The sequence below is a fragment of the Rhinoraja longicauda genome, chromosome 22 (genome assembly GCF_053455715.1).
Source record: "Rhinoraja longicauda isolate Sanriku21f chromosome 22, sRhiLon1.1, whole genome shotgun sequence".
In the NCBI taxonomy this organism is placed as follows: domain Eukaryota; kingdom Metazoa; phylum Chordata; class Chondrichthyes; order Rajiformes; family Arhynchobatidae; genus Rhinoraja; species Rhinoraja longicauda.
The window spans coordinates 30,580,049-30,593,704 of NC_135974.1; the positions used below are offsets into that span (position 1 = coordinate 30,580,049).

At 43.6% G+C, this 13,656-nt stretch overlaps 1 protein-coding gene and 1 non-coding gene across 3 annotated transcripts in view; one reads left to right on the top strand and one right to left on the bottom strand.

The window, feature by feature from the left end:
• Positions 1–13,656, bottom strand: part of helz2a (helicase with zinc finger 2a) — a 68,525-nt gene that overhangs the window by 4,792 nt on the left and 50,077 nt on the right. For both annotated transcript variants that reach the window (XM_078419023.1, XM_078419024.1), the window contains exons 15-19: positions 11,760–11,876; positions 9,436–9,628; positions 7,877–8,020; positions 6,143–6,364; positions 1,737–1,890 (exon numbers count right to left, since the gene is read on the bottom strand). In XM_078419023.1, coding sequence (XP_078275149.1) covers positions 1,737–1,890; positions 6,143–6,364; positions 7,877–8,020; positions 9,436–9,628; positions 11,760–11,876 — 830 coding nt within the window. The remainder of the gene's footprint in view (positions 1–1,736; positions 1,891–6,142; positions 6,365–7,876; positions 8,021–9,435; positions 9,629–11,759; positions 11,877–13,656) is intronic.
• On the top strand, positions 12,841–12,913 carry trnak-uuu (transfer RNA lysine (anticodon UUU)). Its single transcript has one exon. It is a non-coding gene; the product is annotated as a tRNA-Lys (tRNA).

The window sequence follows — 13,656 nt, forward strand, 5'->3', positions numbered from 1 at the left end:
CCAAATTCAGCTGGCTTTGCTTTATTCTCACCATTTTTTTAATTAAAAATTCCATACCAGCGGAAGAAATTGTGAAACATATCTAAACTGCAAGAATTTTAATCAAATAAATTAAATCAAATAGTGATGGAATTGATATGGAGTTTCACCTTTCTATCACTTCTCCCAGCCATAGAACTGAACATATTGGCACTGGTAGAAGCAAGAAACTGCAGATGCTGGTTTACAAAAAAAGGGCACAAAGTGTTGGAGTAACTCAGCGGGGTCAGGCAGCATCTCTGGATAACATAGATAGGTGGTGTTTCGAGTTGGGACCCTTCTTCAGACCTCCAGGTTCAAGAACAGCTTCTTTCCAACCACCATCAGGATCCATTTAGAACTGAGATGAGGAAAAACGTTTTCAGTCAGAGAGTTGTGAATCTGTGGAATTCTCTGCCTCAGAAGGCAGTGGAGGCCAATTCTCTGAATGCATTCAAGAGAGAGCTAGATAGAGCTCTTAAGGATAGCGGAGTCATGGGGTATGGGGAGAAGGCAGGAACGGGGTACTGATTGAGAATGATCAGCCATGATCACATTGAATGGCGGTGCTGGCTCGAAGGGCCGAATGGCCTCCTCCTGCACCTATTGTCTATTGTCTTGAACACCACAAACACTAACTAAACTAAGAACTATGAAATATCTTGGTTGCACTAAGGACCGATCTTTTGCACTAATATATATATATTTTTAATTTATTGTTTTTTTGTTGTTTATTATGTTACCTGTGAGTATTTACAGGCCTGCTATGCTGCAGTAAATAGGAGTTTTATTGTTTAGTTTAGTTTATTGTCATGTGTACCGAGGTACAATGAAAAGCTTCTGTTGTGTGCTCACCTATCAGCGGAAAGACAATACATGATTACAATCGAGCCGTCCGCAGTGCACAGATGCACAATAAAGGGAATAACCTGAATAACGTTTAGTGCAAGATAATGCCCAGTAAAGTCTGATCAAAGATAGGCCGAGGGTCTCCTATGAGATAAATAGCAGCTCAGGACTGCTCTCTTGTTGTTGGTTCAGTTGCCTGATAACAGCTGGGAAGAAACAGTCCCTGAATCTGGAGGTGTGCGTTTTCACACTTCTACATCTCTTGCCCGATGGGAGAGGGGAGAAGAGGGAGTGGCCAGGGTGCGACTCGTCCTTGATTATGATGCTGACATTGCCGAGGCAGCGTGAGGTGTAAATGGAGTCAATGGAAAGGGAGTCGGTTTGTGTGAGGGTCTGGGCTGCGTCCACAATTTGCTGCAATTTCTTGTGGTCTTGGATGGAGCAGTTTCCAAACCATGTTGTGATGCATCCCAATAAAACGCTTTCTACACTGTCAGTGCATAAGGCAATTAACCATTGTTAATTTGACTATCTTGTACCAACTGATCATATTGTATCCCCTCTCGCCCATTCTGTACATTCCCTGGTTAGAATAACTTATGACATGACAACCAGCACCAGCAAGCAGCTGGCACCAGCTTCATGTGGTGCTAGACTCCCACAATATTATCCACCTGCTTATGCATCCTGCTAATCAATGCATAAACAGGTAGACAATAACACGACAGAGGCAGACCACAACTGAAGATAAGCTACAGAGAAGTATTTTGTGAAGCAAGTAACATGATTGCCATTTATTTATGCCAATGATGCAAAGAATCACAATAACGTATCATTCGTGCATTTATAAAGCTGATGAACACAAGTACCTTGACTTTTTACGATGGTACACACAGTAACGTCTGCAATCCCTTTGGCCTTGAGCAGTTTGCTTATCTCCATCACCTGGGCATTGTAGGGTGTCAAAATCGCAATATCCTTTGGATTGATTTTGTGATTCAATAACTGGCTCACAATGCTCACCTAGTCAACAGGTAGAAAAAAGAAACAGTGAGGATATATCAGTGACATGTAGATAGACACAAAAAGCTGGAGTAACTCAGCGGGACAGGCACCATTTCCGGAGAGAAGGAATGGGTGGTGTATCGGATCGAGACCCTTCTTCAGACTGGTTAGCGATAAGGGAAACATAGAAAATAGGTGCAGGAGTAGGCTTTTCGATCCTTTGAGCCAGCACCGCCATTCAATATAATCATGGGGCTGATCATCCAAAATCAGTACCCCGTTCTGGCTTTTTCCCCATATCCCTTGATTCCCTTAGCCCCAAGAGCTAAATCTAACTCTCTCTTGAAAACATCCAGTGAATTGGCCTCCACTGCCTACTGTGGCAGAGAATTCCACAGATTCACAACTCTGGCTGAAAAGGTTTTTCCTCATCGCAGTCCTAAATGGCCAACCCCTTATCCTTAAACTGTGGCCACTGTTCTGGACTTCCCCCAGCATTGGGACCATTTTTCCTGCATCTGCCCTGTCCAATCCTCTAAGAATCTTATACGTTTCTATAAGACGAGAGATACAGGCAACGGCTGGCGCCGACGATGGTTGCCATGGTGTACTGCTCCTTGCTGTTTTGTCTGTGTTTGTTCGTTTGTGTCGTCTGTGAAAATCCCACAAAGATCACTTTCACGAGAGAGGTTACTCATTAACATCAGGTATTTGGTACCTCCAAACATTGTTCTGCATTTCTCTCACTCGCTGGATTATTTGGACATACTTGTCGGCGGGGCTGTGGCTGTGGCTGTGTTCAAGGTCTTGAGACGGAGAAGGACCCGGGGGAAGCACTCTGTAGCACTCCTTACATAAGACATAAAAACAGCTTTTTTTCCCACGAGCAGTAGCTCTGCTCAACAACCAAAAGTCTGTAGCCTCCTTTTGCTCTGGTATTTTATTTAATTCTTCACGTGTGTAAATTACAATGTTTATTCTTAATTGTTTACTGTCTGCCGTGTTGTTACTTGCGAGCAAAGCACCAAGGCAAATTCCTTGTATGTAGGCACACTTGGCTAATCAAAGTTATTCAATTCAAATTCAAATGTAGAGAGATAAAGAATAATGAATGAAAGATATGCAAAAACGCAACGATGATAGAGGAAACGGGCCATTGTCAGCTGTTTGTTAAGTGAAAACGAGAAGCTAGTGTGACTTGGGTGGGGGAGGGATGGAGTGAGAGGGAACGCTGGGCACATGACAGACGTTTCCTTCAGTCCATATTATCTGAGACACATGCATAAAATAAAAATGCACGCTTTATTTCAGACGGCATTGAAGTTTAAGTACTAAGTACTAAGATTAATATTTATAAATATGCATCCTTCATGTGTGTACAGCATTAAAATGATTCACAATCTTCATTACGTTTGCACCATGCTTCAACCTCCTGAGGTCGTGACGGCACTGACGCTCCGCTATTAATGCCACCCATCACTGCCAGTCCTTGGGAGAAATTCACAAAGTTTGGACTTTAGACTGAAGAGATGCAGGGCGGAAACAGGCCCTTCGGCCCACCTAGTCCGCACCTAGTCCGCACCAACCAGCAATCACAGGAAGAACGTACAAACTCCGTACAACAGCACCTGCAGTTCGGATGGAACCCGGGTCTCTGGCGCAGTAAGGAAGCAGCACTACCACTGCATCACTGTGCCGCGAGAGGCCTTCCACCCCCCCCCCCCCCCCCACAAATATGCGAGAATGAAGATGGCATTTCAATCAAATGCAATCTCTTAACGTACATGTTACACAACCGGGCTTCAATTGATATAAAGGATCAACAATAGACGCTCATGCTTATTTCCCTTGTCATCTGAACAAAATCCAACTCAACCAGTAAGAAAAAGCACAGTATCTCATCGTTTTTCCTTTGCCTTCAAAACATTACTGAAAGTAAACATGCAGGTACAGCAGGCAGTGAAGAAAGCTAATGGCATGTTGGCCTTCATAACGAGAGGATTTGAGTATAGGAGTAAAGAGGTCCTTCTGCAGTTGTACAGGATCCCGGTGAGACCACATCTGGAGTATTGTGTGCAGTTTTGATCTCCTAATTTGAGGAAGGACATCCTTGCTATTGAGGGAGTGTTAATCCCCGGGATGGCGGGACTGTCATATGAGGAAAGATTGGAAAGACTGGGTTTGTATTCACTAGAATTTAGAAGGATGAGAGGGGATCTAATAGAAACATATAAAATTATAAAAGGACTGGACAAGCCAGATGCAGGAAAAAATTTCCCAATGTCGGGGGAGTCCAGAACCAAGGGGCCAAAGTCTAAGAATAAAGGGGAGGCAATTTAAAACTGAGGTGAGAAAAAACTTTTTCACCCAGAGAGTTGTGAATTTGTGGAATTCTCTGCCACAGAAGGCAGTGGAGGCCAATTAACTAGATGAATTTAAAAGAGAGTTAGATAGAGCTCTAGGAGCTAGTGGAATCAAGGGATATGGGGAGAAGGCAGGCACGGATTACTGATTGTGGATGATCAGTCATGATCACGATGAATGGCGGTGCTGGCTTGAAGGGCCGAATGGCCTCCTCCTGCACCTACTTTCTATGTTTCTAAAATCACAGTTAAGTCATTTTGACAGCTTCCTCCAAAACTCGTTTGCATTATATGAAATGTGTAATATAATTACTCTGGCAATCCCCAAAGCTATTCCTTCATAATTCAAATTTCATAAGAAAATTAAATTGTACAGAATTTTTAATCTCAAAGCTTAATGGCATTTATTGGACTGCACAAAGCAATTGCAATAAGATGGATGAGTTGTATGGGAAGGACCTGCAGATGCAGGTTTAAACTGAAGATAGTCACAAAATGCTGGAGTAACTCAGCGGGACAGGCAGCATCGCTGGAGAGATGGAATGTGTGATGTTTCGGGTCGAGACCCTGTATGAAGAAAGGTCTCGACCCGAAATGTCACCCATTCCTTCTCTCCAGAGATGCTGCCTTTCCCGCTGAGTTACACCAGCATTTTGTGCCTATCTTAAGTAAATCTTGAGTAAACTACAACGTGCTGGAATAACTCAGAGGGTCAGGCGGCATCTGTGAAGGGGGTTTTGCAAACTGGAGGAAGAGCACTTCATATTGAGTCTGAAGAAGTGTTCCAATCCGAAAAGATGCCCTTCCTTTTCCACTCCGGCATTTTGTGTCTATCTTTGGTATAAACCATCATCTGCAGTTCTTTGTTTCAAAATTTCATATTCTGCTTGGGTAGCTTGCAACCCAATGGTATGAACATTGATTTTTTCAATTTTTAAGCAACACCTCCCTTCTTTCCTCTTTCTCTCTTCCTGTGCTCCCCCCCCCCCCCCCCCCCTTCCCTGGCATGCACCCATTTCCCCCTCTATCAAATCCTCTTCCACCCCTGTCCTCTTCTACCTATATTCCTCCCTCTGGCTTTATATTTTACTCCTTTCATAGAGTCATATGACGTGGAAACAGGCCCTTCAGTCCAACTTGCCCACGCCGGCCAACATGCCCCCACTACCTGCTTGCATTGGGCCTACATCCCTCTAAACCTAACCTATCCATGCACTTGTCCAAATCTTTTTTTTAAAGGTGGTGATAGTACCTGGCTCAACTACCTCCTCTAGAAGTTTGTTCCGTGTATCTACCACCCTTTATGTAAAAAAAAGTTGCCCCTCGCGTTGCTGTTAAGTCTTTCCTTCCTCACCTTAAACCTATTTCCTTCATCTGACACTCTTTTGCCTCCTTTTTAGCCTCTAATAATAACTCATCTTCCAGTTCAGCCAACATTCCTATAGATTCCTCTCTTGCTTAATCACACCCTTTGCATACTGTGGTGACACTGTACAGCATTTCAAGTATGGTGGCTGGAGCGTTATGTTACAGATACAGAATGATTCATAGAAACATGGAAAATAGGTGCAGGAGTAGGCCATTCGGCCCTTCAAGCCAGCACCGCCATTCAATATGCTCATGGCTGATCTCCCAAAATCAGAACCCCAATAATTCTTAGCCATTGTCTTAAATGATATGTTAAATGGACCTCTTTGCTTACAATTAAGTTATAAATAATAAATATATTTATAATTGCAACGTAAATATATTTCTACATAGGGTGACACAAGGATGAAAGAAATTCAGTTGACAGTAATACCTAAAAACATATTTTTTGACGTTTCAGATGCAGGCTCCAAATTCTTAGTCTAACGTTTCTTGGCCACCAGATTGCCTTTGCCCCGTAATTTTGATTCACTACTCACAGTTCTATCCGCCTCTGTTTGGTTTGCTTTGGAATTCTCATTTCCCTCTTCTGTTGAAACCATCAAACTAATTTCATTTCCCTCCACGTGTCCAAAGATTATCGGGCACGAGTTCTTTCCAGAGTGGCAGAAAACGCTTCTTGGGCGACGTGAGATATTTTCATCAGTTTTTAATCTCCCTTCATAAAACTGCTCGGAAGGAAACTGGCAGATTTCCTCGTGCTGAAATATTAAATCATAAATATATTTAGATTTTTTAAACATAATAAAATACTCCAGACATTTCCACATAAGCGCACAACATTTTTAAAAAAAACCTTAATTTTATGGAGAGGATGTTTCCACTAGTGGGAGAGTCTAGTATCAGAGGCCATAGCCTCAGAATTAAAGGACGGACCGTTAGGAAGAAGATGAGGAGGAATTTCTTCAGTCAGAAGGTGATGAATCTGTGGAACTCATTGCCACAGCAGCTGTGGGGGCCAAGTCAATCGATATTTTTAAGGCAGAGATTGATAGGTTCTTGATTAGTACGGGTGTCAGGGGTTATGGGGAGAAGGCAGGAGAATGGGGTTGAGAGGGAATGACAGATCAGCCATGTTTGAAAGGCGGAGTAGACTTGATGGGCCGAATGACCCAATTCTGATCCTATAACTTCTAAACATATGAATCTTATTCAGCCATGCTTTACATTACACATAATCAAAGAGTTATTTGTAAATGAACCCTTGATCTCTTTCCATTAATTATCTTGATGAAAGATTGAGTTGTGGGGGGAGGGGGAGGGGGGGGGTGGATATAGAGAGGCTCCAGGTACATAAACAGGATAAATAAATGGCGAGAACAAGGAGTGGAAATATAAAGTGGAGAAGCATGAGATTATCGATCTTCATATAAAATATTGTAAAGCAGAGCATATTTTAAAAGGTGAGAAAAAAAATGTTGTTGATGTTCAGATTTCCTGAGTGCATGAAGCACCAGAAGTTAATGTGCAGTGAGCAGATAGGAATGGGGCCCCTATGAGTTTAAAGGGGATTTGAGAGTGGAAGCGTGGGGCCCTGGTGGGTTTCAAGGGAGCTTGGGAGCAGTGTACTGTATTTAAAGGGGACAGCAGGAATTACAGGGACAGCAGGAACTCTAGGAAGTAGAGTGGTGCAGGCAGTAGGAAGCTCCCGACAAGCACCCCAGAGCCGTCCATAAGAGGACACAGTCGTGAACGGCCAAGGACGGGCCCGCAGTGTGTGCCGGTCGGTCGTGGATGCAGAATAAAGTGGGGGAGCTGGCGTGGGGGGGGGGGGGGGGCCGAGAACAAAGAGGGAACCGGCAGGATGGGGGGTGCGCTGAGAATAAAGAGGCACCATTGGGTCTACTTAGAACACTTTGTAACTTAGTCCCCACCCTATATGTAGCGACTCTTTGCATACTTTATGCGTGGAATGCAAAACAAAGAATTTCACTGTGACCTGCCACAAGTATCATTCATTCATTCATTCATTCATTCATTCATGCAACCGTGGCTCCCATGGGGAGAGACCTTTGGTCGACAAGTGCCACACTGAACATGGTGCCAGGCTAAACTAATCTCCTCTGCCCAAGCATGATCCATATCCCTCCATATCCATGTGTATTATAGAACCTCCAATATATCAATGACCACCTACATTCAATTCATGAGCACATTGAAATGAAGTCATTGATAACTCGTCTGCCACCAGCATTTAAGCAATTAACTCTTACCATCCGGTATTGAACATCAAGAAGCAATCCTACATGAAATTGGCGCTCATAACGCTCAAATAATGATTTCTCCAAGCCGAGACGTCTACAGAACTCGTTGCTTACAATGGGACGTAGTTGCATGTGGTCTCCCAGAAGTACAATCTAAAGGAAAAAATATGGTTTTACAAACAATTCAATCATAGCAATCAAACCGAAGAAAAAGTTGACTTTCTCCATAAAAATTATGGGATGGGTGATATGGGCACAACATTCACTCTGCTCGATACTGTTCCACTTACAGACACTCCCCGACTTGCACAATAGGGGACTTACGTAGACTCACACTGACGTAAACAATTCTGTGCTCAGTCCCTCGTGCAATTAAGGTAGTTTGTAGTTTCCACAACACTGTACAATCGCTCAAGTTTACAATGGAAACAAGCCACCAATGGCGGTGGTGCTTACCCAGAAGGCCACCCGCTACAGAAAGTGCCCCATTGACGAGGCAGACTGAAGAAAGGTCTGAGGAAGGGTCTCGTGTTTGGGGATTTTTCTTCAGGTATTTGGACATTTTTCTTTATTATAGAAATAATTCTTCGGTCATCAGCTGTGGAGGTCTTCCTTGGCCTGCCAGTCCCTTTGCGATTAATAAGCTCACCAGTGCTCTCTTTCTTCTTATTGATATTCCAAACAGTTGATATTGGTAAGCCTCAGGTTTAGCTGATGTCTCTAACAGTTTTATTCTTGTTTCTCAGTCTCATAATGGCTTCTTTGACTTTCATTGGCACAACTTTGGTCGTCATATGTTGATAAACAGCAATAAAAGTTTCCAAAGGTGATGGAAATACTGGAGGAAAGACTAGGTGCTGAGAGCTCTATTATACCTGCATTAAGAGAGCACTTAAACACACCTGAGCAATTACAAATACCTGTGAAGCCATGTGTCCCAAACATTATGGTGCCCTGAAATGGGGGGACTATGTATAAACACAGCTGTAATTTCTACATGGTGAAACCAAAATGTATAAAAATACCCTTTAATAAAATCTGACAATGTGCACTTTAACCACATGTGATTTTTTTCTATTACAAATTTCAAATTGTGGAGGAGAGAAGCAAATAAAGAAATGATGGGTCTTTGTCCCAAACATTATGGAGGGCACTGTATATGGTAATATATGGTAATCATTTGACTGAAGGTCATAAGGTCATGTGGTAGGAGCAGAATTAGGCCATTCGGCCCATCAAGTCTAGATCAGCCACTCAATCACGGCTGATCTATCTCTCCCCCATTCTCCTGCCTTCTTCCATAACCCCTGACACCCGTACTAATCAAGAACCTATCAATCTCCACCTTACCAATATCCAGTGACGGCCTCCACAGCCTTCTGTGGCAACAAATCTATCTATCTCTGATTAAACTGTATGCAAAAAAAAAAAAGAATGTCACTGTACTTTGGTACCCATGAATAACGAAAGAACCGTTGAACTAATTCTCCTCGTTAAAGATGAATGCAGTGAAATGAAATGAAAATGATCTTCAAGCACGATTCCACACCAATATCATGGCCATTTACCTGGTCTGCTTGCTTGTGTGCAACTATCGGGATTAATAGTTCCGGTTCCGTGCACATGGCACTCTCATCCACCAAGATCTGACGCATTCGTATTTTTTGTAGACCTTGACTCGAAGAAGTGGCACACGTGCAAAGGATGACGTCGTGATTTTGCAGTTCATGTTTGCGTGCTTTATCAAGCAGTTTCTTGTAGCTAAAACAAAAACAGCACAGCGTTAAAACCAACTTTACAGCTCAGCGTACCAGGGTTCTTCTGATGACCTGCCATGACTTCGGTGGAAAAGATCCAGTGAAACTCGAAAAGTCAACAAATGAGTGGAAGATTGCTGAAGAAATCCATTGGAGAAACAAGCAACTGTAGATTTTAGTTTAGTTTAGTTTATTGTCACATGTACCGAGGTACAGTGAAAAGCTTTGGTCGTGTGATAACCAGTCAGTGGAAAGACAATACATGATTACAATCGAGCCATTCATGGTGTACAGACACGTGATCAAGGGAATAAAGTGAATTACGGTTAATGCAGGATAAAGCCAGTAAAGTCCGGTCACAGATAGTCTCCAATGAGGTAGGCAGTAGTTCAGGGCTGCTCTCTAGTTATGGTAGGATGGTTCAGTTGCCATGAGATGGTGGAATCTCATGTAGAACACGATGTGAGACGGCACAGTGGCGCAGCGGTAGATTTGCTGCCTTACAGCGCCAGAGGCCCAGGTTCGACCTTGACTATGGGTGATGTCTGTACAGAGTTTGTATGTTCTCCCCATGACTGCATGGAATCTCTCTGGGTTCTCCAGAATCTGTTAACTCCAGCATTTTCTATTTATATTTTCCTGACCACAGAATGACTCTAGCACTTTGTGTCTTACTCAAGATTCCAGCATCTGCAGTTCCTTGTGTCTCCTTCAATAGCATGCACTATTAGGTTGACATTCCTGACTTACGGCATAACTATTCTATGAAACACTTTACAAATACTGGAAAGTGTCACACAAAAGCATTTTCTAAAACACTTTATTTTAATAAAATACTTTAATAAAAACCGACAGGATCAACCATCCTGCCCTGGAGTCGTTCGGGGTGCCCAGAAAAGCACCCCGACGATACTGAAAGGCACTACACTTGCCCTGAATGAATGCTGCAAAACACAAACTATCTGTTCAAGCGTTTGGCATCTAGCATTGAACTGTTGGCAAGAAAGATCCTGAGAACTTAATTATTGACTGGAACTGTCCAATTGCTTTCAGAATAGAGCTGTGCAGGACTCAGCAGCATGTCCAACACAGTTAGACTCTGCTGCCAGTGTGGTGTGCCTCCCAAACACATGCCAACCGTTCTAACTAGAGCAAGCATGGGGGCTCATGTTGGCATGAGTGAGAGGAATCACATTAGAAGATGAGTTAGCAACCTGAGCCTATGCTACCATTCAGTCAGATCTTTTGCGGGTGTGCGGCACCATAGTGCAGCGGTAGGGCTGCCGCCCCGCAGCGCCAAAGACCCAGGTTCGATCCTGGCCTCGGAGGCTGTCAGTGAAGAGTTTGCACGTTCTCCCTGTGACCGGCTGGAATTCCTCCGGGTGCCCCAGTTTTCTCCCATATCCCAAAGACCATCTGGGTTTGTTGATCAATTGCCTGCTCTACATTGCCCCTAATGTGCAAGGAGTGGATGATAAATTAGAAAGTGGGACAAGACAGAACTAGTGTGAATGGGAGATCGATGGTCGGTGTGGACTTGGTGGACCAAAGGGCAAGCTAGCCTGGATTTCTGAACTCAAGACCCTGCATTGGGATTTAAAGCTGCACTGAGTTAGAAGTGAGAAAGATGTCAATGGATCGTAGCTGACAACTCCTACTGATGCCCTCCACCCTTACGCTGCTGATTTTGTGAGAGGGGAAAGATAAGATAAAAAGTTAAAGATTTAATAGACGTGAAGGGCAACTTTTTCACACAGAGGTTGATGCGTATATGGCATAAACTGCCAATAGAAGTAGTAGAGGCAGGTACAATTACAACTTAGAGATGTACATGGATAGGAAAAATTTGGATGGATATGGGCTAGGAGCAGGCAAGTGTGACTACCTTGGTTAAACAACATGGTCACCATGAACGTGTTGGGCTGAAGGGCCTGTTTTTGCAACGTATAACTTTACGTCCAAGTTCTATCCATTGTAATTTCATTCCAGAAATCTTTTCCTTTACTGCTAATTGCAACTAATGCAGTTTTCTATCTCTGCTATTAACAATTACTTGTTCATTTGCAAACCTATCACTTGCCAATAACTTCCAGCATACAGCCAGACCTATGTAATAGCTACTTTTTCTGACTTACAAATACAGTTCTTCTTCTGTCACTTCTGTTTCATTTTTAAACTTGGCATCGAAAGCTCTTATTTCATTCCCATAAGGATTTGTCTTCTCTCGGATCCTGTAATGTAGGGTTATTGGCCTGGAATAAATAAATGCGCTCGAGTTAGTTACTTTGTAACTTGAAACAAAGACTAGTATCACACATGAAACTTCTTAATTCACAAAGGTTTCTTCTGTACTGCAACTAAAGCTTAATGCAGCAAAATGACTTTACAGTATTAAAGCTTAAACGTAAGGTTTGGTTTAGGAGAGCACAAACATTTCAAACACCAGGTCTGAAGATGCAATCAATAGGAAGGAAGTAATTTGGTAACAGTGAACTAGCATAAATGCTATATTTTAAATCAGAACCCAAACTTCTGAATTTGGGCTGCTTGAGTTTGGTTTGGTTTAGTTTATGGATACAGCATGGAAACAGGCCCTTCGGCCCACCGAGTCCGTGCCGCGCAGCGACCCCCGCACAAACTAACACTATCCTCCACACTTGGGACAATTTACAATTTTACCAAAGCCATTGACCTACAAACCTGCACGTCTTTGGAGTGTGGGAGGAAACTGGAACACATGGAGAAAACCCACATGGTCACGGAGAGAACGTACAAACTCTGTACAGACAGCACCCGTAGTCAGGATCGATCCCGGGGCTCTGGCGCTGTGAGGCAGCAGCTCTACTGCTGCGCCACAGGTGCCTTTGTAGTTTCCTTTCTCATGCTGTCTCTTTCTTTCTTGTTTTCCTTCTTATTCACTGGATATGCCTCGGGCTAAGTCAGGTGTTTTAATTGAAGCAATTTGTGGTATTTTCCTTTCCTTCCCAATTCCGTTGATTAGTCAACCTTTCACTGCTGTCCCTGCAGGCATACTTAGGGTGGGTTCCCCCAAAGAACGATGCAGTCTGGTTGTGTGGGATCACACAGACTAGTCCCAACAATGCAGGAAAATCAAACCTACTTTATTATCATGGCATTTACTGATATATCGGAAACCAAGTCTCCTGTGCTCCAAGGAATATAGGAGGTTCACTAAAGAGATCGGAACACAATAGGGCCCGGATAGCTCAGTCGGTAGAGCATCAGACTTTTAATCTGAGGGTCCAGGGTTCAAGTCCCTGTTCAGGCGGTTACTTTAGGGCGGCAAAGTGGCACAATGGTAGAGTTGCTGCCTTAGAACGGAGATGAGGAAGAACTTTTTCAGTCAGAGAGTGGTGAAGGTGTGGAATTCTCTGCCTCAGAAGGCAGTGGAGGCCAGTTCGTTGGATGCTTTCAAGAGAGAGCTGGATAGATCTCTTAAGGATAGCGGAGTGAGGGGGTATGGGGAGAAGGCAGGAACGGGGTACTGATTGAGAGTGATCAGCCATGATCGCATTGAATGGCGGTGCTGGCTCGAAGGGCTGAATGGCCTACTCCTGCACCTATTGTCTATTGTCTATTACAGCACTTGCAGCACCGGAGATCCCGACCACGGGTGCTGTCTGTACGGAGTTTGTACATTCTCCCCGTGACAGCGCGGATTTTCTCTGATCTGTTCGGTTTCCTCCCACACTCCAAAGACGTACAGATGTATAGGTAAATTGGCTTGGTAAAGGTAAAAATTGTCCTTAGTGTGTGTAGCATAGTGTTAATGTGCGGGGATCGTTGGTCGGCGCGGACCCAGTGGGCCGAAGGGCCTGCTTCCGCGCTGTATCTCTAAACTAAACTAAATTCTCCCTGGGAGGAAATATCCAACATTAGAGGGCACAGCGAGCTATGAGATAAGAGGGCGAAAGTTTAATGGAGATGTGTGGGGCAAGTATTTTTACACAAGGGGTGGTGGGGTCTTGGAATGCATTGCTTGGGGTGGTGGTGGATGAAGATACAATTGTG